Source organism: Ammospiza nelsoni, chromosome 4, assembly GCF_027579445.1.
Source record: "Ammospiza nelsoni isolate bAmmNel1 chromosome 4, bAmmNel1.pri, whole genome shotgun sequence".
NCBI lineage: Eukaryota > Metazoa > Chordata > Aves > Passeriformes > Passerellidae > Ammospiza > Ammospiza nelsoni.
This window is the reverse complement of record NC_080636.1, coordinates 19,819,771-19,846,197: the sequence shown is the minus strand read 5'-3', so window position 1 is coordinate 19,846,197 and position 26,427 is coordinate 19,819,771. Positions and strand designations below refer to the sequence as shown.

General features: G+C 37.0%; 1 protein-coding gene across 3 annotated transcripts in view; it reads right to left on the bottom strand.

Moving 5' to 3' along the window:
• Nucleotides 1-26,427, bottom strand: part of NSD2 (nuclear receptor binding SET domain protein 2) — a 99,475-nt gene that overhangs the window by 25,511 nt on the left and 47,537 nt on the right. For all 3 annotated transcript variants that reach the window (XM_059471000.1, XM_059470998.1, XM_059470999.1), the window contains 9 exons: nt 19,230-19,395; nt 15,095-15,261; nt 14,117-14,608; nt 9,670-9,814; nt 8,570-8,647; nt 7,023-7,141; nt 5,079-5,183; nt 3,800-3,881; nt 2,729-2,853 (listed from right to left, as the gene is read on the bottom strand). In XM_059471000.1, coding sequence (XP_059326983.1) covers nt 2,729-2,853; nt 3,800-3,881; nt 5,079-5,183; nt 7,023-7,141; nt 8,570-8,647; nt 9,670-9,814; nt 14,117-14,608; nt 15,095-15,261; nt 19,230-19,395 — 1,479 coding nt within the window. The remainder of the gene's footprint in view (nt 1-2,728; nt 2,854-3,799; nt 3,882-5,078; nt 5,184-7,022; nt 7,142-8,569; nt 8,648-9,669; nt 9,815-14,116; nt 14,609-15,094; nt 15,262-19,229; nt 19,396-26,427) is intronic.

Below are 26,427 nucleotides of genomic sequence, written 5' to 3'. Positions count from 1 at the left end.
ATTTATTCCTGTATAAACACTTCACTGCTTCTGTCCACCCCTCTTACAACAACTTCAAAGCCCAATTTTTTGAAGGGAGTGAACCTTTAATCTCTAATATGTCACATCTATAAATATGTTTGAACAAGTCAACACTCCCACTCTTATCTCCCTCTCAAAGTAATTTATCAACTGAAAATTTGGCCATGCCTGATTTTATAGTATTTCAAATAAACCCCATTTAAAAAATATCCCCTAATAACAACAAAAGGCATTTAAAATATTTTTTTAAATGTCAAATAAGATGCATCTTTCAAACAAGAAAGAACTGAGCACATCTTTCCTAGAACCTGGTTGAAAAGGACAAACATTTAAGGGGTCTGTAGTTAACAACAGTTCTTGACAAGTAACAGTCACATCCAGGTTCCATTCTGGAACAAGCTGTTCACAAAGAGTATGGGAGAAAAAGAAAGGAGAAGGGAAAAAAAAGACCAGATTCCTCCTATATACACCTTGTGGAGATGTATGTGCTTGTAGAATACACAGAATTTTCCCTATACTTGTTAAGAGAGCACCTCAACGAACACTTAGAAGTTTTATAGTGAACACAGAAATGTGAAAGTTAATCATTAAATCTATTTAAAGTTGAGAAGAATTACATCCTACTCAATTAGCTGTGCAAGGCTTTCACCATTACCTGACTGTGTTTATTTTTAAAAAAACTTTCCCTTAATACTGGGAAAGTTTCTCTCCACATGAATGCTCTCAGGACACACACATATTTAGCTGTTTAGACAAGTGCTAAATAAAAATACAAAAGGGGGAAAAGTTTTTAAGAGCCACCCACACAATCCAGAATTTTTGTCTTTCCTTGTTTTGTAGAGCAGGTCAATATTAATTTCTGAAACACATGCCTGAAATTTTTGTTTTATTTAACAGCAAAAATATATCTAACATAGGAAACAAACTGGGCCCAATCCTTAGTTGGTCCAAGTTCAGGTCAGTGTAGCTTTAACCAGTCCAAGGATTTAGTCCATTAATCTACTTCCCCCTGCACCCAGTCTCCCAAAATTATTTAACAAGGTGTGTTTTCAGTTATGCTGTTTGGGACTTTTTTTTTTTTTGATATTTTAACCCTTTGAAAACAATTCACTTTCTAATTTGTGTACCTGTGTTCTGTGAGCAGTGTATGAAGGTAATTTTTCTCAGATCTTTTACTGTTTAGCAGTAGCTGAGTAAATTAGTGCTAAGTTTTAGAATTTCCATCTCAGCCATACGTAAGATACAACCACATCCTTTCTTACATATGAACCATTATGTTACAACCCAAAATACTACAAAAAAGAGTCTTTTGTTAAGAAAGACTTCTGGATAATTCATTTTATAATCATAATCTTGAGAAAGAGAAGAATCTTTCTTCTGAGTCCCCAATATTTAGAGATGCATAATTTCAGCCAAAACCCCCCTGATTTTTCCTTAAACTAGTCTGGTTGAATAGAGAGCCCCAAATAGACCATTACACAGCAGGTCCCACCAGCAAAGCCAATCCAGCAGAAGCTGGTAAGACAAAAGATGGGAGTCTCTCAACTGAGAAAACAACATAAGTATTACTTTACCTGGCTGCTGCTATGGACATTATTTCCTGTGGGACCCCCTTTGCTTGTTTTATTGGGGTACAGGAGGGAGTATTTATTGAGGTTTTTTAGTTAAAATGTTTTTCCAGTTACAGTTAAGATATACAGCCATTAACATGCAATCTTTTTCCCCTACCCAAAGGTAAACTGTTTACTGAACATTGCCTAGATATTTTAACTGCATTCACTACAGCACCTCATGCATTTGTTAGGGGAGATGAAAGTCTCCAGGAGAGCTGGAAGCCCTATTCCCTTGTTAGCAGGCAAGTATTTTTTCTACAGTTTTTGTAACACAGACTGGGTGAAGCTGTTTGTCTATGGATATTTTACTAAATCCTACCAACTACAGATCCAAACCCACCTGCAAAACAGCATGCATACTTCACCCTCATGCTGCCACTCTTTGGCTGATTGGTTTTAACAGTGTAGATGACTTGGGGAATGGTTTAATGGATTGTATGAATACACTTCTGGTACATACATTTCATTTATTGTATGTCAACTGAGAAGAATCACAGTTCCAAATATGCAGAGCTAAGACTATGATTAGCAAGTATCAAAAAGATACACCCTTCACTGCCTGTTTAACTCTACTGGGGTTGGAGCTATTTGCATCACAGAGAAATAGCACTAAAACAGCCTGAAAATTAATTTGAGTTAAAAGGGGCTCTGCTCAGAAGACTGTCCAGTTCTAGATCAAACAGAGGATTAGGAAATCTGCTTTGATATAAAAGCTATGGCAACATGACAATATTGAGTTACATAATGTAACTAATGTAGTACACTTACATAAAAATCTGTAGAAGAAAATACAGAACACACTGGCATTTTACTTTGCCTCTAATAGAAGGTTACAATTCTAAAACGTTGTTGGTAAATACATTAAAAACCACAATAATATCTCGACGTCCCCAAAGCAGACGTTGGTGTTACAATAAATGATTTGCAATGCACACGGTAACAGATTCACAGAGGCCAAAACTGGAACTTGTTTAGAGCACCAACGTTAGAGAATTCGCCTTTGAGTTTTGCTTTTTTTTTTTTTTTTAAACAAGGTTCACACCTGATAATTTCTGTAATTAAATGGCTGTGTGCAAACACCACTTTTTTTTTACCTCATTCTCAGTTAAGGAAGCTGAAGGAGATGAACTCTTGCTAAAAGCAAGAGTTGAAGATTCTGCTGCTGAAGCCCGATTTCGCTTCTTCAGAGGTTTACATGCATCAGACAGATTTTTCGTTGCTGTAAAATAATTTTGGTTTACAAAGTGAAGTTTGGAACTTTAAAATGTTATCTCCCTGAAGCCATTTAAAATATTCCTTCAAATACAAGAAGGAATTATTTAGGTAAGTCTTCTGGGCACCTACATAGGACTGAATGAACATGAAGCTTTTGAAGCCATGTATTTTGGCTTGATTTTAAAAATAAAGGTCTCCATTAATCAAATATGTGCTAAATGTTTTCCCAAATTTTTATAATTTCATTTCTATTAAAATCAAAGTATCTTGTGACTTAAGATCTCTTATAGCAGTTATATGAGAAGGCCTACGTGAGCTCATCACAATCTGAGTACCACTAACACTTTGTTAAGAGAAAATTTATATACAGGAGCCAAGTACCACACATTAGCCATGGCACATCACCACTCCTACACCGTGCAGGACTTGCTGGAGCTCGCTTGTCTTTGGCAAACCACTGTAACACCTGCAGAGACATGCTCTGATAGCAGTTACCTTCAACTTGAGCATCATTAACAAGTCTCACTTTGGTGTTTCCATCCAGGGTTCTACAGAATTCCCTCTAATGCTCCACACTGCCTCCCATCAAGCACCATGTCAAAGAACTAAAACCCAAAGTACCTAATGACACTGATGGCCACTGCACCTGTTTTACTGGGCCAGTGCAGGGGGCAAAGGGGAGCAGCAGGGCTTGTTCCCCGCTCACCAAGACCTGGGGCACCAGCTTTAATCTGGTGCCATCCCACAGGGAACTTGTGAACTGCTGCTCTCAGTCAGCAATGCACAATTTCAGTCCAGGATCCAGCTGCAGGAGGGCAGTGAAGGAACAGGGCTCCCCCCCAGCTGTGGCACAACTGCAACTGCTCGCTGAGTCAGCGGAATTTAGCCGCTGGCATTTTAAAAGTATTTAATTGAAAAAGTTACATTAAAACTTATTCTGACCACATTACCTGACTGGTTCTTTTGTGAAGAGGAGGTTTCTGTGACCTTAGAAGAGTTTGTTTTTGCTGTTTTGTCATTGCTTGTCTCCCTCTGTCACAAAAAAAAATATGAAAAAATAAAAAAACTCCTAATTTATGAGTGGTTGGATACATCTGGCAATTAGTTCTGGATTTATGTCATTCAAAAGGAAGTGTCTTTACAAATATCTGAATGGTACTGCAGTTAAACTAGCCCCACTTAAGTGAACTTTAAAACTCATTTACAGCACAGGGTACAAACCTATAAACAAATGAGAAATATTAAAGAACACAGTACTTCAGCATCCCACTTATCCATCCCAAATTCAGCATATCAAAAGGGGGAGTGCTAAACACAAAACTTGTAAATTACCCTTACTATTCTTTGTACAAACGGGTCAAATTAAGACCTTTAATTATTAAATTGCAGAATTAGTATAGAAATTTGAGAGTAAACCCTGTGCATAAGTCTCAGAGAGACTTGCTTGCAACTCCATAACTTATAGCAGTGCCATTTTAAAAATTACTATGGTTAAGATTGTTTCAGCATTTCCAAAATAAAACCACTATTTTCAAGGGAAAATGAACAATATCTAAATTTGCTCCAGATTGAGAATTCATGATTAAAAGTTTAGGTCAAAAACAGGGGAAGTTTTTGTCAAATCTTTGTCAAAATGAAGACATTGCTCCTTACACATGCACTATTTTTTTTTCCATTTCTTAAGTTACAAATTAATTCAAATTACTAAAACTGTAGCCTAGAATACTTAACCCTGTCATGCCCACCTGATTAATAAGCACAACTCTACTGAACAGAAAGCTTTACACACATTTCCAATGCTTTACATGCTTTTTCACAAACTTCATCTGACAATCAGATTTACCAAAGATGTGTCGGTGAACACCTCAAAGGCCAGGGAACTGATTTCTTTGTAAAAATAAACACAAATGGCTAGAGATGTGCCATGTTGTGCTTTTACTGAGCTCTGAGCTGCCTACCACCAATGCCACCAGAGGATCCCAGTATGGGTTTGCTAAGATTACTGTTACACTTCTGGGCAAAAATGAAAGAAAAGAGGGTGTCAGGAGGAGGGTGCCAGACTCTTTTCTGGTGCCCAGTGACAAGACAAAGAGTAATGGCCATAAACTAAACCACACAAAGTTCCACCTCAGCATGAGGAAGATTTCTTTACTTTGGGGTGGCAGAGCATTGGAACAGTTGCCCACAGAGGTCGTGGAGTCTCCATCTCAGGAGACATTCCAAACCCACCTGGACACATTCCTGTGTAACCTGCTCTAGATGACCCTGTCTTGGCAGGGGGATTGGACTGGATGATTTCCAGAGGCCCCTTCCAATCCTAAGGATTCTGTGATTCTGTGAAAATGTACAGGATAGTTCATTCTTAAATTTAAAGTACACTTTACAGAACCCCCATTTTATTAATGTGCATTTCATATACATCATCAAAGCAACAATGAACAAATTAGTTTTTCAAAACCTCCATATGGGCACTAATGGGTTGGTTACTTTATGTGAAAATATTCTGATTTTGTAAATAAGAATTAAGGACAAAGGGAGAGTACAACCCACAACTCTGTGCAAGTAAAATGTCATGAAATCAAAGCTCCTCCTATCCAAAATGATTGTACCTAAAGCCTGCAGGTAAACTGGGAATAGCAGAAGGTGTATGGTTAGTGTTTGCTTTTCTGAATCATTACATATTTTCCCTGTCATTCACTGAATGTTCTACTAAGCAGCAGCATATACAGCTGGAACTGTGAAGGCAGGAAAAAGACTAAGAGAGAATTCCTGAAACAAACTGTAAACCAGATCTGACCTTTCTGTGGAACACAACCCTGCTATATGCATTTAGAGTTTCCAAACCACCTAATATATATACACATCAACCCCCTTGTAAGCAGTTCTGATAAACTGACCAGAGAGAGAACAACATTTTTAAAATGCACATCATAAAGTCAGTGCTATTCATAGCCATTAGTGCTATGAATATTATGGGAATCAATAATCTCATTCAGTTATTTATTTTCCTGCTGGTATATTCACATATATTTGGTGTCACAGCACCAAAGATACCAGAACCTCTCATGAATGAACTAAACTGCAACCACCTTTCATCCTGCTTCTGAGAATGTAGGCTAACTGTAGGGTACAAATGCTGGTGGGACAAGAAAGTACCTTTAGAACAGAAAAATGAAGGACTTTATAGGAGGAATTAATTGTAATAAGTAAACTTCATTATTCCATTCATCTCATGTATTACTGTATATGCAAATCAATGACACAAGTTTAAAAAGGTTTGAAAAACTGCTCCTAGAAAGTCACATGAATATGCAATGACTAACCCATTCCAGCAAGAAGTGCAGAAACCAGTTTTGGCTCTTCTTTCTCCAGAGGTAACAACATTAAGAATTATCTCTGTCCCTTGCTAATCAGCTCATTAAGCCTATCTGAAATTCTCTTATTTTAATATTAAATTCTAAGACAACAAGTTGTCTTAATATCTACAATATCAACAGAATTAGCAAAACAACCAGCCCACCAAACAAACTGACACCTACAAATAAGACCTCCACAACTCAGTAAAAAAATAAATCTACTGCCTTCTATCAGGTTGTTTCATTTGCTTGCTGTACCACTGAAATTCTGAGCATAAAAGGAGCCTGAAATTTGTGTGATAAATATACTTATACTGCAGAAATATAAATTTACTGCAGTCTCTTAACCCAAGAAAAGGGGCAGCATGCCACTCTAAAGTGTCCTATAGCCTTCCTGTTTCTGAAAAGTAGTTTTTCTGTTTTGCTTTACTTGCTTTCCTCTCTTCTGACTTTTGTCTAAAGTAACTACTGGCTAAAGATATTTCTTTCACATTCTGGTAAAACTAACTCCAAACCAGGAGGAAAGAAAAAGAACTACAGAGCATAACACCACAGAGAGGTCATGCCTCCCTCTGCACATTCCTTTGGGGAACAGTTTAAGTAGCAAGTGCAACTTGTCCTACCTCCATCCTCAGAACCAAAGGGAAAAATCCCCCAGTGGTAAGCTCACATGGATCTCTGAATACTGACAACAGTTTGGTAAAATATATGGACATTTCTTTTTCAATCCTGAAAATGGAAATGCTGACAAACTTAACTACAGCAATGTGACTGGTGCTGCTATAAATCAACCCCAACAAACCAAGGACATAATTACCTTCCGATTATTCTGTTTATCCATCCTGAGTCTTTTCCTAGGTGCTTCCTGAACTTCAAAATCTTCTGTAGGCTCCTTTGTCCTCTTTTTTTGGTTTCTTTTATTTCCATGTAAATTACCTTGGGATGGGGGATGGGGGAAACTCACATGAAAAATAATCTAAAACCCACTTTGAAATTATTTGAACTGATCTAGTTATTTAAGGTACTTTTCTTTCAGTCATTATTTTTAAAACATGGATAAACATTTACACAGTTTGATGACCTCTTAATGCTTAAGGTCTGGTTTCTGGTGCTAAAGACTAAATCTAGAAAAAAATCTAAATCAACTGCTTCATACTCAAGTTATTTTACAAAGATGAGTCTACCTATACAAGCACTAGTTTAAGATCTGAATGTTACTGCCCAACATTTATTTCACATCATCAGACTGCATGTGATTGAGCTGTACAGCTTTTCACTCTCCTGCCACTTTGTAACAGTGTCTTACTACTAAAATTACTTTCTAAGTCCCCTCCTTAAGCCTACTTTAACTGGTGACATCTCTTAAGGGGCCTCTGAAAAAGATAAGATATCACCAACTGTACAGATTAATTCTCTTTCTGGCCTGGCAATTCCAGACTCTAACAAGCTGATTGTATTTTACATGAGACCATAAGATCCCTTTCTTTATGAACTTGAATCCTATGAACAGAACCACATTGGCCATTTTAGACCACAAAGTTATTTATATATTTAGATGGTTGTTCACTGTTAAGTTCAAGCAGCTGCTAAATACCAAAGGTCACTGAGTAATCTACATATCCCTACCACAGGTTCCACTATTGTCTGCACCTCAAAAAGACAGATGAGGGTTTGGAAAGTGGTCTGTTTCATCAAGATGAAATGACAACTTAATTAGACTCTCCAGTACTCTCTAGTTTATGAAGCTACAGAGTATTATTAGTATGAAAACTGCAAGCTCCAGGGGCACAAATATGTAAACTGAAAATTGCCCTACAGCTACAAGCATTCTATTTCAGTGGGAACAAATGTCTGTAAATATTAAAAATATAGCAACTTGAAAATATGGATAATTTTCAAATTAATGTTCTTATCTAAACAATCTAGGACATATTCTATGATCCAACTGAATCCACAAAGCAGACTGAAATGGCTCCAGGAGAACCTGCTACTTACAAAAAGCCAGCAAAAGAAATCCCACAACATTCTTCCAAGTTTAAGATAAGAGGATTTGAGATGGGGAACAAGTGAACTGACATATTTTCTGTAGGTAACTATAAATGTACACAATATATGTACTAGAAACACCTGGTACAGGTACAATTTCAATTACATTTCTTGCAATATGACACTGAGGAAGGTGAACAAAATTCAGCACTATAGTGTTAAGATATTTAATTTGGATCCATTAAAGTTCTAACGTCAAGGAAGACAACATCTGAGATAAAATAAAGAGATTATGATACGTGGGTGATTACATAAAAAATACACTCAACAGCTACTTATAATGATGAGCTATTTGCACAGAACACAAATTTCAATTACTTCTGGATCTTGATCTCCTTTTAGGTGAGTCTTGAAACACTTTACGTTTGGCCTCTCCAATATTCTTCAATGATGAACCTTGAGAGATACAGAACGTGTTTTTTTTTTTAAACTGATATCCAAATATTTAACACTTAAAATTTTAAGTTAAAAACTTTTCAATTTTCCACAAAATGATGTTATTTCACACACACACACATAGTTAACAAAACTGACTGCCATTTTTATACAAATTTTTCCAAGTCTCACAAACTTTCAAACACTCCCTCTCATTCTTGTCATTGCCCAAAGCAGCACCTCTTGGCTTCTAATACTTCCATATAAGTCTTCTTACAGTGCTGTAAAGCTATTTAAATTTGAAAAATGATAGCTAGTTAAATTTGATAAAGCTCATGCAAATGGCAAACTATCTTCTTCCTCCTCCTTTCTCAAATAAGCAACTCCAAACCCCCTCAAATATTTTGGAAAACAATCGAGACTGTTCATCAAAAACAAACACCAGAAAAAAGCAACAAAAATACAAGGAGAAAAAAATAAAGTATTTGCAAACTTGCACAAAGTCCTAAAAACTTTGAGTAGCACAATAAAATGCCAAATGGCTGAAGGGTACAGAGTAAAGTCTGGAATAGTTCTTCCTGAGTTGATGATGATGTGAAGTAATACACTTTAGGCATATATGAAGAAAAGGTGTAGCACTGATTAAATTTTTTAAACCATTTCTAACTGTTCTATAAAAACAACATCTCAAATTTTACTAGGAGTTAACACTTCACCTTTCCTTCCCACCATCCACTTGTAACAAGCAGTGGAAACAATGGCAGCTGCTTATGGGCAGAAGAAGAATGAGAAATCAGCAATGTCTAAACAGCAGAAGGTTTACATATAACAACTTTTCAGAACAATGAGCAAGAAATGTAGACTTCATGGGTTGCGTTTATTGTAACCATTGGCATTCCTTTGCTATTGGCACAAACACCAAGAATTAAAACTGGAAAACAGTGAAAGCTGTTTTCCCTACAGGGTCTCAAATATGTGCTTAGTTTAATGCCACTATGTATATCAAATTTAGTTAGAGTACACTAGCACAGTTTTACGTTTACCAGAGTCTTCTTCAGATTTGGGAGAGGTCACTATGGCAAACTTTGTGTTATAGCGAGCTTTCTGTTTTTCACTAAGCATGTTCCACTGCGATTCGAGCAGCTCTTCAATCTCCTCACTTGAAGCATCTGGATGTTCAGCAACCACCTATACATGCAGAAATAGGGTTGAATTAAAAAAAGTGGCCATTGGAAAGAATGGTGTACACACTTCCATCACTTTGGAAAACTGGATACAAACAATAGCTAATATTTCTGCTGTAGACAGAACTAGAATAAAGCCTACTGTATCCAGTTTTGCTTTAAATAACCACTTCTCTGTCTGTCTTTTAAGAAAAAATCAACTAGCTTATTCAGAAATATTAAGACTAATTTTGGAAGTATCTATTTGCCTTTTGCCATTCAAAAACTAGAGTAAGTGGAGTAAGTATAAATCTTGTCTTGTGGTCATTAAAAAAAAAAGGGTATTGCTTCTCAATGAAGTTTAAATATAGATCCATAAATGACAGGCAAGCAATACTGGAATATACGTTTGCCTAGAAAGAAATCCATCAATTCAGAGCAAAACTCATTAATCTTAGAACTCAGTACACCTAACTCAGCAGAGAGATTTACATAAGTTAGCATCTGATGCAATTTCCCTGTATTGATTCATCTTTTTTATATTATGCATATGAACCCTAGCTGTGCATTTTTTTTAATGCTATAAGCAGGACACATAATATCCATCAACATGGAGTTTAATAGAGTTTCCAGAAGTATACGCCAAAAAAAACAAACCAAAAAACAAAAACAAACAAACAAAAAAAACCAAAAAAACCCCAAAAAACCCCAAAAAAACCAATACTAAAAAAAAAAAAAGGAAAAAAAAATCCTCCCAAACTCCTTCAGTATACTCCTACTTCTACTTAAGGAATATCAGATTTGATTAATCATCCAAGTAAAAAAAACTCTATGCTTGTGCAGAAATGAAACAGCAAGTTTAAAAACAATTCTTCTCATCTCATTACCCAACATTCCCCAAAATGAGTGATCTAACTGATACCCCAAAAACACAGAGCAAATGAAAAACTAAGTCAAGAAAGCCAGTTGTTCAAAGAGTAACACCATTCAACAGAACAGAAATACAAATTTTCTGGTAAGGTGAAATGAGTAAACCTAATTTCTTAGAATTAATGGTCTTACAACTACATTTCCTGTTACCAAACAGGATGCAAGTGTGACTCTTGCTTTTCCAGGTATTAAAAGAGCTGCAGTACCTTCCTTCCATTGGTCAGTGTCTAGTATGGAAATCCATGCAATAATTTTTCTCTTAGTAGAATTGCCTTGTTTCTACCTGGCATAATCCATCTGCATAAGGCTTGAGGAGTACAACTACCTTTGAAAGCCTCTACTCAATTTAGATTAAAATTCAGCAACTGGATTCACATTACTGAAAGGGAGGAACATAAACCCACAAGATACCCCTTCCACAAATCTCACTTCTTCAGAACACAAAATTAGCATCAATTTTGACTGCTGTCACAAATGTACAGGTCATTGTGCTTAATCTTAATTCTCCAAGAAATAACTAGATTTATTTGGAGAAATGAGATACACATTAACATTACCTCCAGTCTCAACAAAATAAGAATAACTTTCAGCTGACTAGCAGCACTGTGAAATGACAAGGAAAAGACACTGAGAATTCTTAATGGTGAAGGGACCCTTATAAATAAGGCCTGCAAAGAAAAAGCTCCATAGTCTTCTCCAAAGTCTCCATGTTAGTGAAATTATTCCTTAATTTTCCTCACAAGAGACTCAAGGCCCAAATCAATTGATGTAAACAGCATAGCTCTGCCTCTCACTTGAATGACACCTTTATCTCCAGTCAGACACTTCCCTACTATGCTTACTAGCCTTGTATTTTTCACAGGGGAAGCACACAATACAATAGTACAAAACACATCTTCACTCCTTTGGTAACAGCACAAAATACTTAATGCACCACTACAACCACAAAAGTGCTCCAAGCTTTCAGCACTTCCCTCAGGGATGTGGGAAGTGTGTCTCTTAAATCATTAAAAACATTCTCCAGCAGTTAAATAATAATAAAATCAAACCCATATATGAATCTCACTACCACACAAAGCCAGACTCCAAGCAAGACACAGCAGAAATGGCTCCACTGTTAAGAGAGCTTGGTATTATTAGAAGCCCCACAAGAAGAGTCTTTAGCCATCCCTTTCACTTCCATCCCTTCCCAAGACTGGGGACAGAGAGCCTCTTCGGGGTCTGTAATGCTCCTTTTTTCTCAGTTTCTACATGCAAATACTAAGAAAGTCATACACTAAACTCTCCAATGCCACCAGTTCAAGCAGCTCAAAACCAGGTTTGTTTTTTAGCCAACATCATCACTCTTTCTAAAGCATCAGATCATCTACAACACAGCAAAACAAACTCTTGGTGAAAGTCATGCAAGTTGAACCAGATAAGCCTAACAGCAGGGGACACTCCAAATCTCAGGTTAGAATCTCCACCTTCCACCAATGGCATGAACCTGCCAGTTTAAAAGCAACATGAAAGGCAAAATATCTAAGTTGGTGTTTTCTCACTTTGCCAGTCAAATTCCAATCATGACAAAGGGAAGACAGGTTCTGATGATCAGTCAGAGGTATCTGCAGCTTTCACAACCTAGTTCTGTTCTACCCACAGAAGTGTTTCTGTACCTGTTAGAATGGATCACACATTCAGGCAGATTTGGGTTTTCATGACAGATTTCATTAAAAGGTATTCTAGGCAGAAATGGTAGGATGTCCTCTCTCTAAAAATACGTAATATTTTTAAACTTATTTTCTTCTACTTCAACTTTGTGCAACATTAGCCACTATCATCAGTGAGAATTTCAAGTTTAAGAAAATTTTTCAATTTCCTGAAATGACACTGAAGAAAATGTATTTCCTCAATTTCATATATTCTAATAGTCTTCATATTTTCCATCTATTAATTTGAAAATTACAGTATAACAACAGGGAACAAAGTGCGGTAAGTGGCACAGAAAATAGAAATACCAGAGACTCAGCACATCTCTCCTCTGCAAGGTGTGTTTGGCTAAGAGTCCATAAAGCCAGCCATCATAATCTCATTTCTTCCAGAGAAGCAACTGTATGTCCCTCAATACTGCAAAAGACTTCTTGCTATGTACATTGAAGGCCAAGGTGATTCCCTCTTGCAATGTCACTTACAGAAGAACTGGGAATAGAACTCATGTGTCTCCAACATGAGACAGATGATTTACCCATACAGCTTTTCAGAATTAGTATGTTAAAATCTGTATTTAATTGTCTGGCTACTAAACCATTTCCTTTCCAGAGCCAGCAAACTGCAATGCCAATACTCTTCTCAACTTAACCAAAGCCACTAAAAGGTTTATGTAATACTGTGCTCATTTTCATTCTCAATATTACCTTAAATTTCAATGATCTAATAAGATCCCAAGTTGAACCACAACTGACTTCCATCCAACAGAATCTGCTTCCCCAATATTCCTTTATAAAGTTTACATCTGTTAATTCTTTTCTAATACAAGTATGGTTGACAATGAAGTCAACCATTCAGTAGCTAAAGAGTATGACAAAGTCAGCGCTAACTTCTTGATCCTTCTGTGAACAATATGTAATAGTACAAGTACAAGAAAACATAAGATATCACACTAGCTTCAGATCATGGAACAGTACTGTAAATGGACTAAAAGACTGAAAGGAAGAAAAATCCTAATTTTAAAGTAATGGTAAGTCCTGTTTTAAAAGTAATGAGCTACACCAGCAGTAGTGCTTTTTACACTTTTAAGTCTTCCTAAAACAAATTGATAATAACATACTGTTTTATTTATTCTACCTTGTATTGGAGTGTGCCTCAAGAGGACCTAGTTTCTGTCCCAGAAGATTGCACACACTGACAGTGATTTTTACAAGCTTTGGTAAGCAGCTTCTTTTGAAGCTCAGCAAAAGGTTCCAGGTAAGTAAATTAAGTTTTGAGGTGTTCAAAGATAAGGGAACACACAGAATCAACTGAGCCATGTCCTCAGAAAGAATGTAAAAGTTGTCTACAAGCAGATTGCCATGAACAGCATAATCTTTGTTACAGTTGCCTGAGCATATATGTATGCATATGTATTGTATTGTACATACACTAAAGACAAAATATGGCTGATACAAAGGACTACTGGTTTATGTGGGAAGATACTAACACAACTTTTGCTCGAAATACAAAAGCAGTTATCACCATCTTGTTTATATAGCTCACATTCCCTTCTTTCTCTATTTCTGTCTAGAATAAGATTTGATGCAGGCATTGTCAAATCCAGATTGTGCAGTAATAACTAATTTTTGTTTACTAAAGTAAAGTAGTTTCTTCAAGTACAGAAATGAGAAGAGGCAATCAACAATAATAACAGCTGAAAGAGACTAACCTCATCTCTGTACTTCTGACAAAAAACCAAAAACTGAGATACTGCATCGCCCTTTCTGCTTCGTGGAGTAGACACTGGAGTTTTCTTCCTATTGAGAGGGGAGCCTATCCCTCTTTTGGATTCTGCCTGTTCAGATGACTTTTGAGGAGTTGTATTCTTATCCTCCAACTGACTGCTCTCTTGCATATCATCAGCAGCAGAGAGTTTTGATGTCCTTCTCCTCCTCTTGCTAGGAATGCCAGACTCCTTCACTGATTTCAGATTTGGAGCGGTTTCTTCATGTGAGTAGGACGACTCATCCATCTCCTCCAAGGGTTCCACAGCAATGCCAACCTCCTTTGCCACTCGAGGGTTGAGGTGGGGTCTGTCCCTGACATAGATGAAGGTGTACTTGGCCTTGCGCTCCTCCACTGTCATGGCCACAGCTTCACTGGCCTGCTGCACACCCATCTCCCACTGCGGCCGCAGCTTCCCCGACACCGGCTTCAGCATCTGCAACACGAGACAGCCCTGTGAGCAATCTGCCCACCTGTGACTGCAAAATGCTGACATTGACATCCAACAACCCCAAGAGACCAATTATCATGCAGGTCTGCAATTCAGAGCTCAAATGGAGCTGTATTTAATAATACTGATACCATAGATGAATCCACGACAAAGCAGAAGAGTCCTAATATTTACTGAGTAACAAACAGTGGGAAATAATTGTCATGCAGGTCTGTGATTCAGAGTACATATGAAGCTGTACTGGATACAACTGACACCACAGATAAATACATGACAAAGCAGAAGAGTACTGATGTTTACTGAGTAACAAACAGTGGCAAATCACCCCATCCTTTGCATTTATAAATGAAATGTAAGACTCCTGTAAAACAAGCTGTCTTTAAGCTTTTTATAATACCTATTTATATCCGTACATCTCTGTAATGCTAAAATAAAAAGCTCCAAATCTTGCCTGATTTGGGAACCTCTTACCTTTATTTTCTCTGCTTTAGTGAGGGCTTGTCTTGCACTCTCTTGGCATAATTGTTCAAACTGGTCTTTTTCTTTGAAGGGCACCAGGCTCTTCTCAAATATCCAGGCTCGCTCTGGGGCATCTCCAAAAAACTGAACGTGATATTGACGAAAACTCTTCTTCTGTCCTGAAAATTAAAAAAAACCACATGTATTTAAGATCTAGACTCTGGTAAGCCCCTGCAGACTTGAAGTCTGTAAGCTGCTAGAGTTGCCATAACAAAAGCACAAAAAAACTGGATAACCTTTCAAAAACACACTTAAATGAGACTGAAAGTCTCTGAAAGATAATGTATGAAGTCTGACCCAAAAGCTCAATAGTTTAATTCCCAGCAAGAACATGCTTGGCTAAATTAACTTGAGGTTACAATCACCTGTCAGTTTTCCACGTATATTAACTTTACATGTAGGTTTGGGTGTTTCTGAAAATGAATTCAGCATTTAATTTCCAAGGAACACTGAGAAGGTTCCGCAGCTTGGAGAGCTTGTGCACTCAGCCTCCTCCCTAAGTCTCCTAAAATTTATCTTTTTGTATTCTTAAACAGAGACACGTATTTAATCTGCTTTTAACCCGTGCAATCAAAACTTTATATTAATCAAGATTTTTCAGGAATCAAAGAAATCAATATAGGATTTGGCTGGCGGAAGGGAGAGTGGAGGGATAAAAATACAATTTTGACATCTAAATAAGAAGCATTTTTTCTTCTAAAACTAAAAATATTTCCTTTTTTCCCTTAGAAAAACAGGAGGAACATTGTCTCACTGTGGTATGATACAGGCATACAACCTTTGCCTTCCCAAGGTCTCAGGTATTCTACAGAAAATGGGGAAGAAACCACTTTCAAAACTCATAAAAGGGTTCACAGCTAACAATGAATTTCTAAAAGGCAGAGGTAAGAGATCACACTTAAGATCACTTAACACCTTGTTCATTAGAACTTGTAAGTTTGCTAAGTGTTCAAATTATGGTCTTGTTTAAAAATAGAAAAGGTTTTAAGCTGCACTTCTGTGTTTGCAAATTCAATCCTGCTGGATCAAATATGCTCCCTGCAGTACCTGTGGTTCCTCCAGTGTCACCACACCAGTCTGTCCTACACATAGACTAGACAACAGACAAACTCAGGGAAGGATGGACACCCACTAGGTACCAATAACAGCCACAATTCTGTTACTGGTGACTTCAAACTATGTCTAGATTCCATTTGGAATTCCATTATTCATACACTGCATGTCTTCAGGCTTAGTCACCAAATAGATCTAATTGATTGCTTCATACTCTATTTTTGGGGTTTCTAGAGTTAGAAAGAACTTTCTTTTCATGGTGATTCAGCCAATAATGGTGATTATTTTAATAGGGGATTAATCTTGTAAAATATGGCATCTGGAATGGTAATAATGGTATGGGCAAAAATTTTAATATATGCATGTAATGTTTTATAACAATTACGAACTTACACTATACATAAAAACATCTATGAGTACTACAAGAACTGTAATGACTCATCTGAGATCAGATATGAGAATCTAGAGGAAGGGCAGAGGGAAAGTCTTGGGATTGTAACCATCACACATCCAATCAGTAATCTAACAGATGTTCCAGAGTTGCCTAGTCAGGAAAAACTGTCTTGCACAGCAATAACTTTGTGCTCATCAAGAAAATGTTTAAGCAGTGACTACAGAGCTCTTATGACTTAATCTGTCTATTTTACCAGGATGCCCTGGCTGCACACAGAGAAGCCACAGCCTAGGATTCCAACCTCCTGTAAAGATCTGCCAAGAGCCCACTTGCCAAGCAGGCAGGCACTGTGCTCCTTTTGCGCTATAATGCTGCACAGCTGTAACTGCCTAATTAAGGACACTAAGTAATAGTTGCTGCCACTAGAGTCACAAACCTAGTGGTGAATGTTCAGGTACCCTCTGAGAGTTGAATTTGTACCAATGCTCCTGGATAAAATAATGACATTCGTTTGTGGCCGCATTTCTCTTCACAGAGAAACGCAAGGCACAACTTCCCAAGGATTTTCTGGGATTCACATTCTCGGCACCTCAGAGAAAGAAAAAACAATTCTTATCTCATTTACTGCTTCTGTGTTTTGGAACAAGTGGAATGCATTGTGGAAGACTGTTTACCTGAAGGGCATTGGTAAATGGATTCTGATGTGAGTGTTTTGATTCACTGACCAATGGAACCCATGTTTGTGTGTCAGGACTGTGGGCTGACAGTCACAAGATTATGGGCAGTTTTGTTGGGTTGCGTGCTTGTGTAGTTTCAATTTAGATGTATTGTAATATAGTACAGAATAGTATAGTAGAATAAAGTAATTAATTAGCCTTCTGATATCAATGGAGTCAGATGCATCATTTCTCCCCATCGTCGGGGTTGCCTTGATTTTCTGATATTCATTAACAGTTGTTACATAGGGAAACTTAATTTTTGGCCCACAGAATCCTGAAGCAACTAATTGTTGGGAGTTTGGGAGAGTATTCTGGGAACCCACCACTTCCCTGGTGCTTCTCTGTATCTGAGCATCTGTGGTTGACCACAGCCAGAGACAGGATATTCAGTGAGATGGGGCTTTAGCCAGACTCACACAGACTTTTTTTACACAGAAATGTACTTCCCACAAGTTGAAAGTTATTAATTTTTATTAAGCCTAATCAGCTGGAATGATCAAATCAAGGGGCAACATCCAGAAATTCAGACTTCTTATAAATACTTGATCCTAAGCCTAAAAATGAAAAATACAGAGACATAGCTCAGTATTTCTACAATTCACTGACAAAAGACCTTTTTATTTCTTGCAAGAAGACTTTTGATAGTGCCTAAATAATAAAGAGTAGGTGGAAGGTAAGACTGAAAATACCTACTGATAAAATACACACATCAGAATGCGTTTATTAGTCAGGATGCCTGCTCAGACACTGACTAAACTCTTCAAGGAAAAGGCAGGCCCAAACCCACTCCAGAGCAAATATGAGAAATGATCATCACTCCCCTTACTTCAAAGAGAGGGAAATTAACATTACAAAGTATGTGAGTCCTTCTTTCTGTTCGTGCTCCACGGGCTGCATTCAGACATTGGGTTTTCCTGGATCTGTTTCTATAGTTTCTGATAAAGATGCACCATGAAGATTCTGGATAATGAACATAAACCCTGCTCCTTTCAAGGAACAGAGCAATTGTTAGGAACAAATACACAGCTCTACTACTCTCAAAATCCATCTCTTTATGTCATATTAGACCTAATAATCCAAAGACTAAAAATGACAGGGACTGCCTGATCCAAACTCTGAAAGACTGCAACAAGGAAAATTTGTCTGAGGAGTCTATAATATTCCAACAACTGTATTAAGAATGCTTGAAAGAGTTCTCAAGAAGCCATTTAGTTTACTACCAATTTTGAATATAGCTATAATCCTAGAGATATTAATCCAATTTGTACTAAAAAACCTCCTACGAATGAGATCAGACCATTTATCTGGGCAATCCATCCCAATGCTTCACTGCTTTCAGCCTTTCCAACTCTTTCTTAATGTGTAGTCTAAATATTTATTGCTACTAAAGCCTCAAAAGTTTCAGGTATCAGGACAGAGAACAAAGGTGCAAATGAGATTAAGAAATTGTACAGATTCATTCCTAAAAATTTCATTAATACTTGGTAGTTCCTGCATTTTAAATCAACTAATATTGTATGTAGATATCAGTACTGACTCCATGAATCAGAGAAAATTTACCTGCCTGAATTATAGATTGCTTTTAGTAAATCACAATCATCAGGAATATTTAATTCCCATCAGCTGTAATAAAATTTTTAGCGTATATCAATTTACCAAGCCTCTCCACAGAAACAATGAAAACACTCTTAGGTTTATTTTTTTCCTTTTTTTAAGAAGACTCCACACAGTTTGACAGCTCACAATTTTGGTATCTTTCAGATAACACTTGAGTTAAAAGACACACTGCTATATACTCAAGAATAGCATTTACATGATTTTAACATTCCTGCTGACAAGTTGCTGATTAACTGCATAGACGAAGAACAGAATTTTTCCAAAGCAATAATTTTGTTTACCTGAAGAAATCTGAATGACATACCTTTTAGTTTAGTGTAGGCATGGAGAACAGGATCAGCAGAAACCATACATGGCCACCATGGGAAGCCAGACACTTTGGACCACACTAGATCTCCTATATTATACTTCAACAGATGGACTTTTTCCTCTTTGATGGTACTCTGAGTTTGATCTCTCTTAGCAGGAGCCTTAAAAAGAAAAAAAGAAAAGCCAAACTGATCATCTTTTTTTCAGATATGCATCAGCGGTAATAGAAGGAGGAAAATAAGAAATAGTTCAAAAAAAGTGCTGTCATGTTTGCTAGTAAACAATGATTGCATTTCATGTGTAATGAAAACCTTAAAGTTCAAGTCATAGCTTTTGTTCTCTAAAAGTGAAAAAAATCCACATTCCAATTACAGTTTTGTTTTTAATTAGAAATATTGGCAAGTAAGCTGTGGTTTGCCTTTGTCTTTTCAAATAACTTCTGAGAGACCATCAGGAAGGCTTAATTTGATTTCAAATACATTACCTGAGCACTGGATGAAGATGCAGAAAAGTCAACCTCCCTCTGTATTGAATATTATTAATCAAGTTAAGTGCTATACACACAAATGTACTATTAGATTAAAAAAAAAAAAAACTCAAAAAACCAAAACCAAACAAACCCCCCAGACTAGAACAGACTGAAATATTGTCTTTATGTCTGAATAGAAACTACAGAAATAACCAGTTTTAAAACCCCAAGCCCTCCATCTTTCAGCTCTTTTTTCACATACTGAGAACTTGTAACATGAACCATTCCCCACATACTTTTGTGAGATTTTTTTTCTGTTCCAGTTCTAACAGTAGACGTTTGTAAGTGCTCCATGGATGCTGTAAAGCTATTTTAGCTATTGGAAAACAATTACAGAACTATTTCCACTTCAAGGGATAGATTTAGCTACAAGGGTGTTTCATGTTCCCCTATGACAGACACATTTTTACTACATAATAACAAAGTTCAGCAACACAGACATTATTCACCAACTAAAACCATTTCACAGAGTTAGCTGCATTTTGTCTCTTTGAATTCATTTGTAATATTTGATATAAATAGACTGCAGCTTTATCTAGGTAAGCATTAACTCTGGAAAAAAGCACAGAAGGTATCTCATTACAAACTTATCACATATTTCATTAAATCACATATTTTGAATCTCCTTTTTAATTTTCTAGTACTAAATTTATATGCAACATTTATCATTCATCTTGTATAATACCAGCTCATCATTCAGAAGGCAGTTAAAATTAATTAGAAGAGGCAAGAGGAAAGAAAGAAGACACTTAAGAGAGCAGAAATCTAGAATTTATAAACCAGTACTTGGAGCATTATGCTGAATCAGAGTAGGTCACTTTACCTTGTACCTATTTTTGAATCCAGCAAATACTCCCATAAATAATAATACATTATATTCCAAACACAAACAACTAAAATCTCTGATGTGCTGCAACTGCATAGAGATTTATTTGCAACTCAAACATGGAGAGGTACATCCAGTCAAACCCCCTAAAACTCAATGTACTTAGAAATCAATTTCTCAAAGCTTTTAAAACTCTGCTTGGTAAACGTACATGAAGCCATGTCCTCTGATTGCTAGGGACAATTACTCATCCAGTGATTCAGCTTTTCTGGTGAATTCAGACTTGGTTCATGTGACTCCAGCTGGAGCTGCATTCCCATGTCTCAAGGTTTTTGGCTCTCTGACGATTCTCTAAGACTGTCAGAAAACCCCTCCTGTGAGCTTGCCTCAAGTCCAGCACTCTCAACAGACCTAAGAGATTCCAAGCAGATGTGAAAAATCAAATGCTCTTTCTAGCACTTAAACATGATGTGAAAAGTTATGCTTAAAAGCCAAAACTTAAGAAGCCCGTATGTCAGGGGCAGGTCTGGAAAAACATTAATCCTAACACAACAAACCAACTTCAGCATTTCAGCTGAAGAGGTAGGATGGAATTTTTTTTCAATGAATCAACTTTTCAGAAATGTGAAAGTTACTCAGGAGTCTGAAACTCATTTTTAATTTATGACTCCTTGTATTCTTCAGAAAGTGCAACTAAGCTACGATTTATGACTCTAGTCTGAGAGGGAGCTGGCTGGAATAATGAAAAGGCTCTAGCAGTGCTTCCAACTGCAGCATAACATAAAACAGGTGGCAGTACAGGGGAGAATATCACATTCCAATGTGTCTACAAGCACTTCACAAAATTTTAGAAAAGCCCAGAATACTTTTACTATACTAGATCCCGATAAAAAAAAAATGACAGGCTCTGATAAAACCTGCAAGGTTTATCCGTGGTGGGTTTGATGTACTTAGGTTTTTTCCTATTGCTAAAACATTCATACTTTAACAGAATGGCCAAATACAGCACAGCATTTGATATCCATGGAGCTCTCATATGAGATTTTTAAGAAGTTTACAGAAAACATCACCACTTGCTCACTTCCATCTTACCTTCCCACACCATTCTGGTTTAGTTTGATTTTCTCATTCTGGGAATTGCTCTGATGTATTCCATAGGTATCCCAACAGTAAACAATGAGGTGCAATTCCTGGCATGCACTTTGGACATGCAGCTGTAGGACACCAACAGTTTATTCAATACTCCTTCTCAGAAACATTTTTGCAAATCAAATGCAGTCACACGTACAGATTTCACAGTCATATGTATAGATTTTACTTCAGTATCCAGGTAGGGTTATTTTAATTATTAATACAAGGGGGGAAAAAATAATTTCTAAACAAATTTGCCACCCAATCCCCTCTCTTCTCATACACTGAGGACTGAAGCTCCTTTATAAGACACTTGTATTCTCTGCATTTTTAAAGAATAGGAGATCACTGTCAAGTTACAAAATGGTATAGAAGAAAAGCAATTCAGCTTGCAGTTTATTCTTCCTCCCAAAGGAAACAGAAATTGTTGTTTAGGGAAGTCTGAACTCCTAACAATATGTGGTCGGACAGCACAGGGCATCTGTGCACCCATGAAGATGGAGAGGCAGGACTAGAATGGAAGTACAGTCCTGTGGGCTGTGTGAGTGCAGGGAAGAAGAGAAGAAGAATGCAGGGAACATCTCCTGCCAGGCCTGACCAATTCTTCCTGTGATGACATTTAAGCAAACAAATTAAGATGGGAAATTCCTGGTTCACAACACAACTGTAAAGAAAGGGAAGATCACACAAAATCAAACTATTTTAAAATATCTTCCTCTCAAATTTTGGCTCCTTCATGTCTTTTTCATAACTTCTTTGTTCTTGAAATTGTTCTCATTTGTAATTAGATCTCCTACCCATTAATGTCAGCAGCGTCCCTGTGCTGCAGAGGAGCACAAAACACTCTCTGGTTCTGCCACGGCTAAGTAAGTCTAGAGTGCCCTGCATACGCCCCATCCCATTACCTTTAACTGCAGTTTTGCCAGAATTAAAACCATTTAATTGCAGAACTTCCTTGAGCTTTCGATCCTTAGTTACAGGCAAGCTCTGCAGCCTGAGGAGCTCCCCCCTCAGTCACCCCAGCCGCAAACTTTAAACCAGCTACACTAAACATCAGAAAGAGACAGCTTGGGATCAGAGTACTTTTCTACTTTAAGGAATTTGAGGATTTTGTTCCACTTTCAAACAGGAGACTGCAGAGAATTTACAAAGATGGGCAGTGCTGAGGTGGAGGTGATGACTCCCACAGAGACTAATCCTCACACTGGATACACAAACCATTCCACAGGCTTTGCACTACTCAGGATGGCAGACACTGAATTTCCTTTCATTACTTTCTGGAGTAATGAAACAATTGCTTGGAAAGGCAGCTAGATGGACTTCAAGTTATTTTGTCCAGGAGGATGTGGAATGTGAAAATTTAGGAAGTCCTTTACAGCAACTGAGTTTCCCTTTGAGAAATTATGACTAGAGGAGAAGCAGCATCCTCAAAAACTCATCTGGGCCATCAGCTGCAATAGGCTGAGAAGAACTGAAAAATAAAACAAAAACTTAACATGCTTTTTCCTCTTTCCTTAACATATGACAGATTTGTTTGTCATTCCCTCAGCACTTTCACAGGCAATGAGTGACAGGCAGATTGACAAGAATTCACAACACTGTTGTCAGCATTCTACCAGCCCAAAGAAGTGGCTTGGCCACAGAAAACACTAGCATTTAATTAACTTTGGCTACATTTGCTCAAAAAAATCCAATCAACTTCCATTTAGTTCTAATCTGCCTGAATATGATGAGACAAGAACACACCATGAATAATAGGTCATTTCAAAGTTTAAAAGTATCTTTAAATTACCAGAACCAAACTCATTAAAGGACACCATCTTTACTGCATAGAGAGCTTTAGGTTTGTTTGTCGACTCTGCTATGAAAATACCATGATGAGTGCTTAGTAAACAAGGGAGAAAGGTAGATTTTTAAAAAACACCTAGAAGGCTTATTAGATGGTGCCAGATTGAGATTACTTTATCCCTTTTAAAAGTACACAGTGGTGTTTTGGGTGTATTTCAGCTATTTTGTGTGTATATGCTCTTGTGCACACATATGCAAGGAATTATAACCCTTCAAAATTATTGCAAATTACCTTTAGCATCAAAGAACTAGTACTTCACTATATAAACTTAAAAAGCTATAGAAATCATAAAAAAAAAGTCTTCTGCTGATTGTCACAAAGGGATTAGACAATGTTGAGAACTGGTGAAGTTCTCAAGTCTCCACAACACCGTAAGAATTTAAGACTGGACAAAAAAAGTATGAACCATTAAGACAAGTGAAGACAGTAAATGCTCTTTTATGTATAATGTTACTAGGAAGTACATATTGAACAGCTTAAGCTGCAGATATCTGGTATTTCCGTTTTCATTTTCATTCTGTACCAAAGAACTTCCACTTTCACTATAGCAGAGGGCTCTGCTACAAACACAGACTGCTGGAGGTCCAGCTGCAGGCCAGGAGAAAAACAAAGCTCCTCACATTACAAAGAAACTAAACCAGAATAACCAAGGCCCCTAAACAGAATATATACAATTAAAATGCATTCTGAATTGAAGTTAGAACATACAAACTTAGTCAAAGCTATTTCTTTTCTATGAAAAAAAAATAAGATTTACTATGGAAAAAGCTAAGACTGGTTGCTGACCAAACACACATTATTTTTCTCTTCCTGCTATCTACTTGTGCTGTGCTTTGCCAGCTAAAACTCCTACTGTCTCTCATGATTCTGTGTAATGAAAATAAAAGTGAAAATGCTTTGTTTTGTCTTCCCCGTCTATCAGCACAGATAGAGAACTAAGGAAATGGTAGTACAAAAAATATTCCTTTCAGAGGTTCAGGAGAGGTGGTTGGTGTTTCTAGAGAAGAAGAGAGCAACAGAACAGAAAATATTATTTTTGTAATATTTTACTGCTTGAATTCCCCAATGACTAAGGATATTATAACCTAAAAAAACAACAAACCAAAGTAACAGGACAACAATCCCGTGCCTTCCTTCCTCAAAATACCACAATAACAATTATGTGCTCGTTTAGTGAAAAATTCAGGAATTTCATATGCCAAAAGACAAATCCACATTCAGTCTTCAGCCCAAGGCACACAGGGATGCAGGTACCGTCCCCAAGAGTGATGTTTTGTCATCCCACAGAGAAATGGCTGTTTCTCACTCTGTGACTGGGGACAAAAATCTCATTAAATCAAATCACTTCAAACCACAAAACTACAACCACATCTGATCAAAAGCAGTGCAAACTCCTCTGTATGTACTATTGTCTCAAATAACAAATGTGGCAACTTAAGTCTCATTCTATGTCATCATTCTATGGGATTCTGCCTGTAAAAATACAGTATCCTCCCAACCCTAACTGCCTAAGTGGTTTTAAATTTTTAAGATTATAATGCACACATTATAGTGAATCTGTTTATCCCCAAAGGGCCTGAGAGGCCCTATGTTTATTCAAGTATGTCCCACATTCTAGGATGCAGGGGAGTATATTCAGATACTATGACAAGTGACTGAACACATTAAGAATAAAACTAAAGCTTCTTCACTTGTTATATCCTGTTCACTACCTAATGGAAGAATGCTGTGCAATTACATACTTGCAAACCACTGCCTACAGAGAGAATGTTTCAGGCAGAGGAGTAAAGAGTAAACCAGAACTTCACAAGATTAAGGAAAAATGTGGAATTATTGCTACAAAATGGAGAAGGATGAAGAAACCAAGAAAGAAGCAGTGAACTGGCAAAGTTTTATGTTCCATCTTCAGTAAAAGAAGAGGACACTACAACAGAGCATTCAAAAGACTGCAGCTCCCAAAAGGCCATTGCATCCATATCTGCACAATTAAATCTGCAACAACCTCATAAAATATACAGCGAGGTAAAGACTGCTGAGGGGGAAGAGGACATGAAATGTCTACATCAGAACAGAAAAACAAACAAACTCTATTCTGAACTGGCTTGTTAAGTTTTTTAATTTGTAATTCTTTTATACCAAACTAGAGATTTAACTAAAATCTTATAAATTCAATTTTGAGAGCAATTACATTAAATGTATTTCATCAAGTTACCTTTCACTTTCTTTTATTACTAACCACTTACTTAATTTCTTCTATCACTAAAAGGGGGTCAAATCTGACAGTGTGAAAAATTATGTTTGCAGAAGACAGTATATTCTTATCTTCCTGCCACAACCCAGATTTTTTTTTTCCTTCAACATGCTTAGATGGTAAAGCTATAAAATAATGTAAAAAAATGCTGAAGAAAATCACTGCAGATCTGAAAACTCTTCTGTGCTGGCTGAGGCTGTTTGAACCACATATTAAGTTTTATCACAGTGGGTTTGTTTCCTCCATTTCTTCCCACAAACTCATCTAAAGCAGACAGTGAACAGCAGGCTGAGTGTCACCATGCAAGACGCTTCTCTCCAGGAGGGAAAGTAAACAAAAGAGAATAAAATTCATTGAAGTTTAGACAGGGATATATGGTTTTTTTCAGAATGTAGGTTGTGGATTTTAAAACAAGACAGAAGTTCAAATTTGTCTTTCAAATCAAGCAGTAAACTCCTGGTTCCATTTCAATTCTTTTTTTTTTTCTGGCTTTGGTTCCCTCATTAGCAAGTCTCTAGCAGATGAGAAAATTCCATTTAAAAGCAAATCTGTCTACTGAAATCAGTCTTCCTTTACCCAAACACTATATAAGCAAGTATTTCAGACA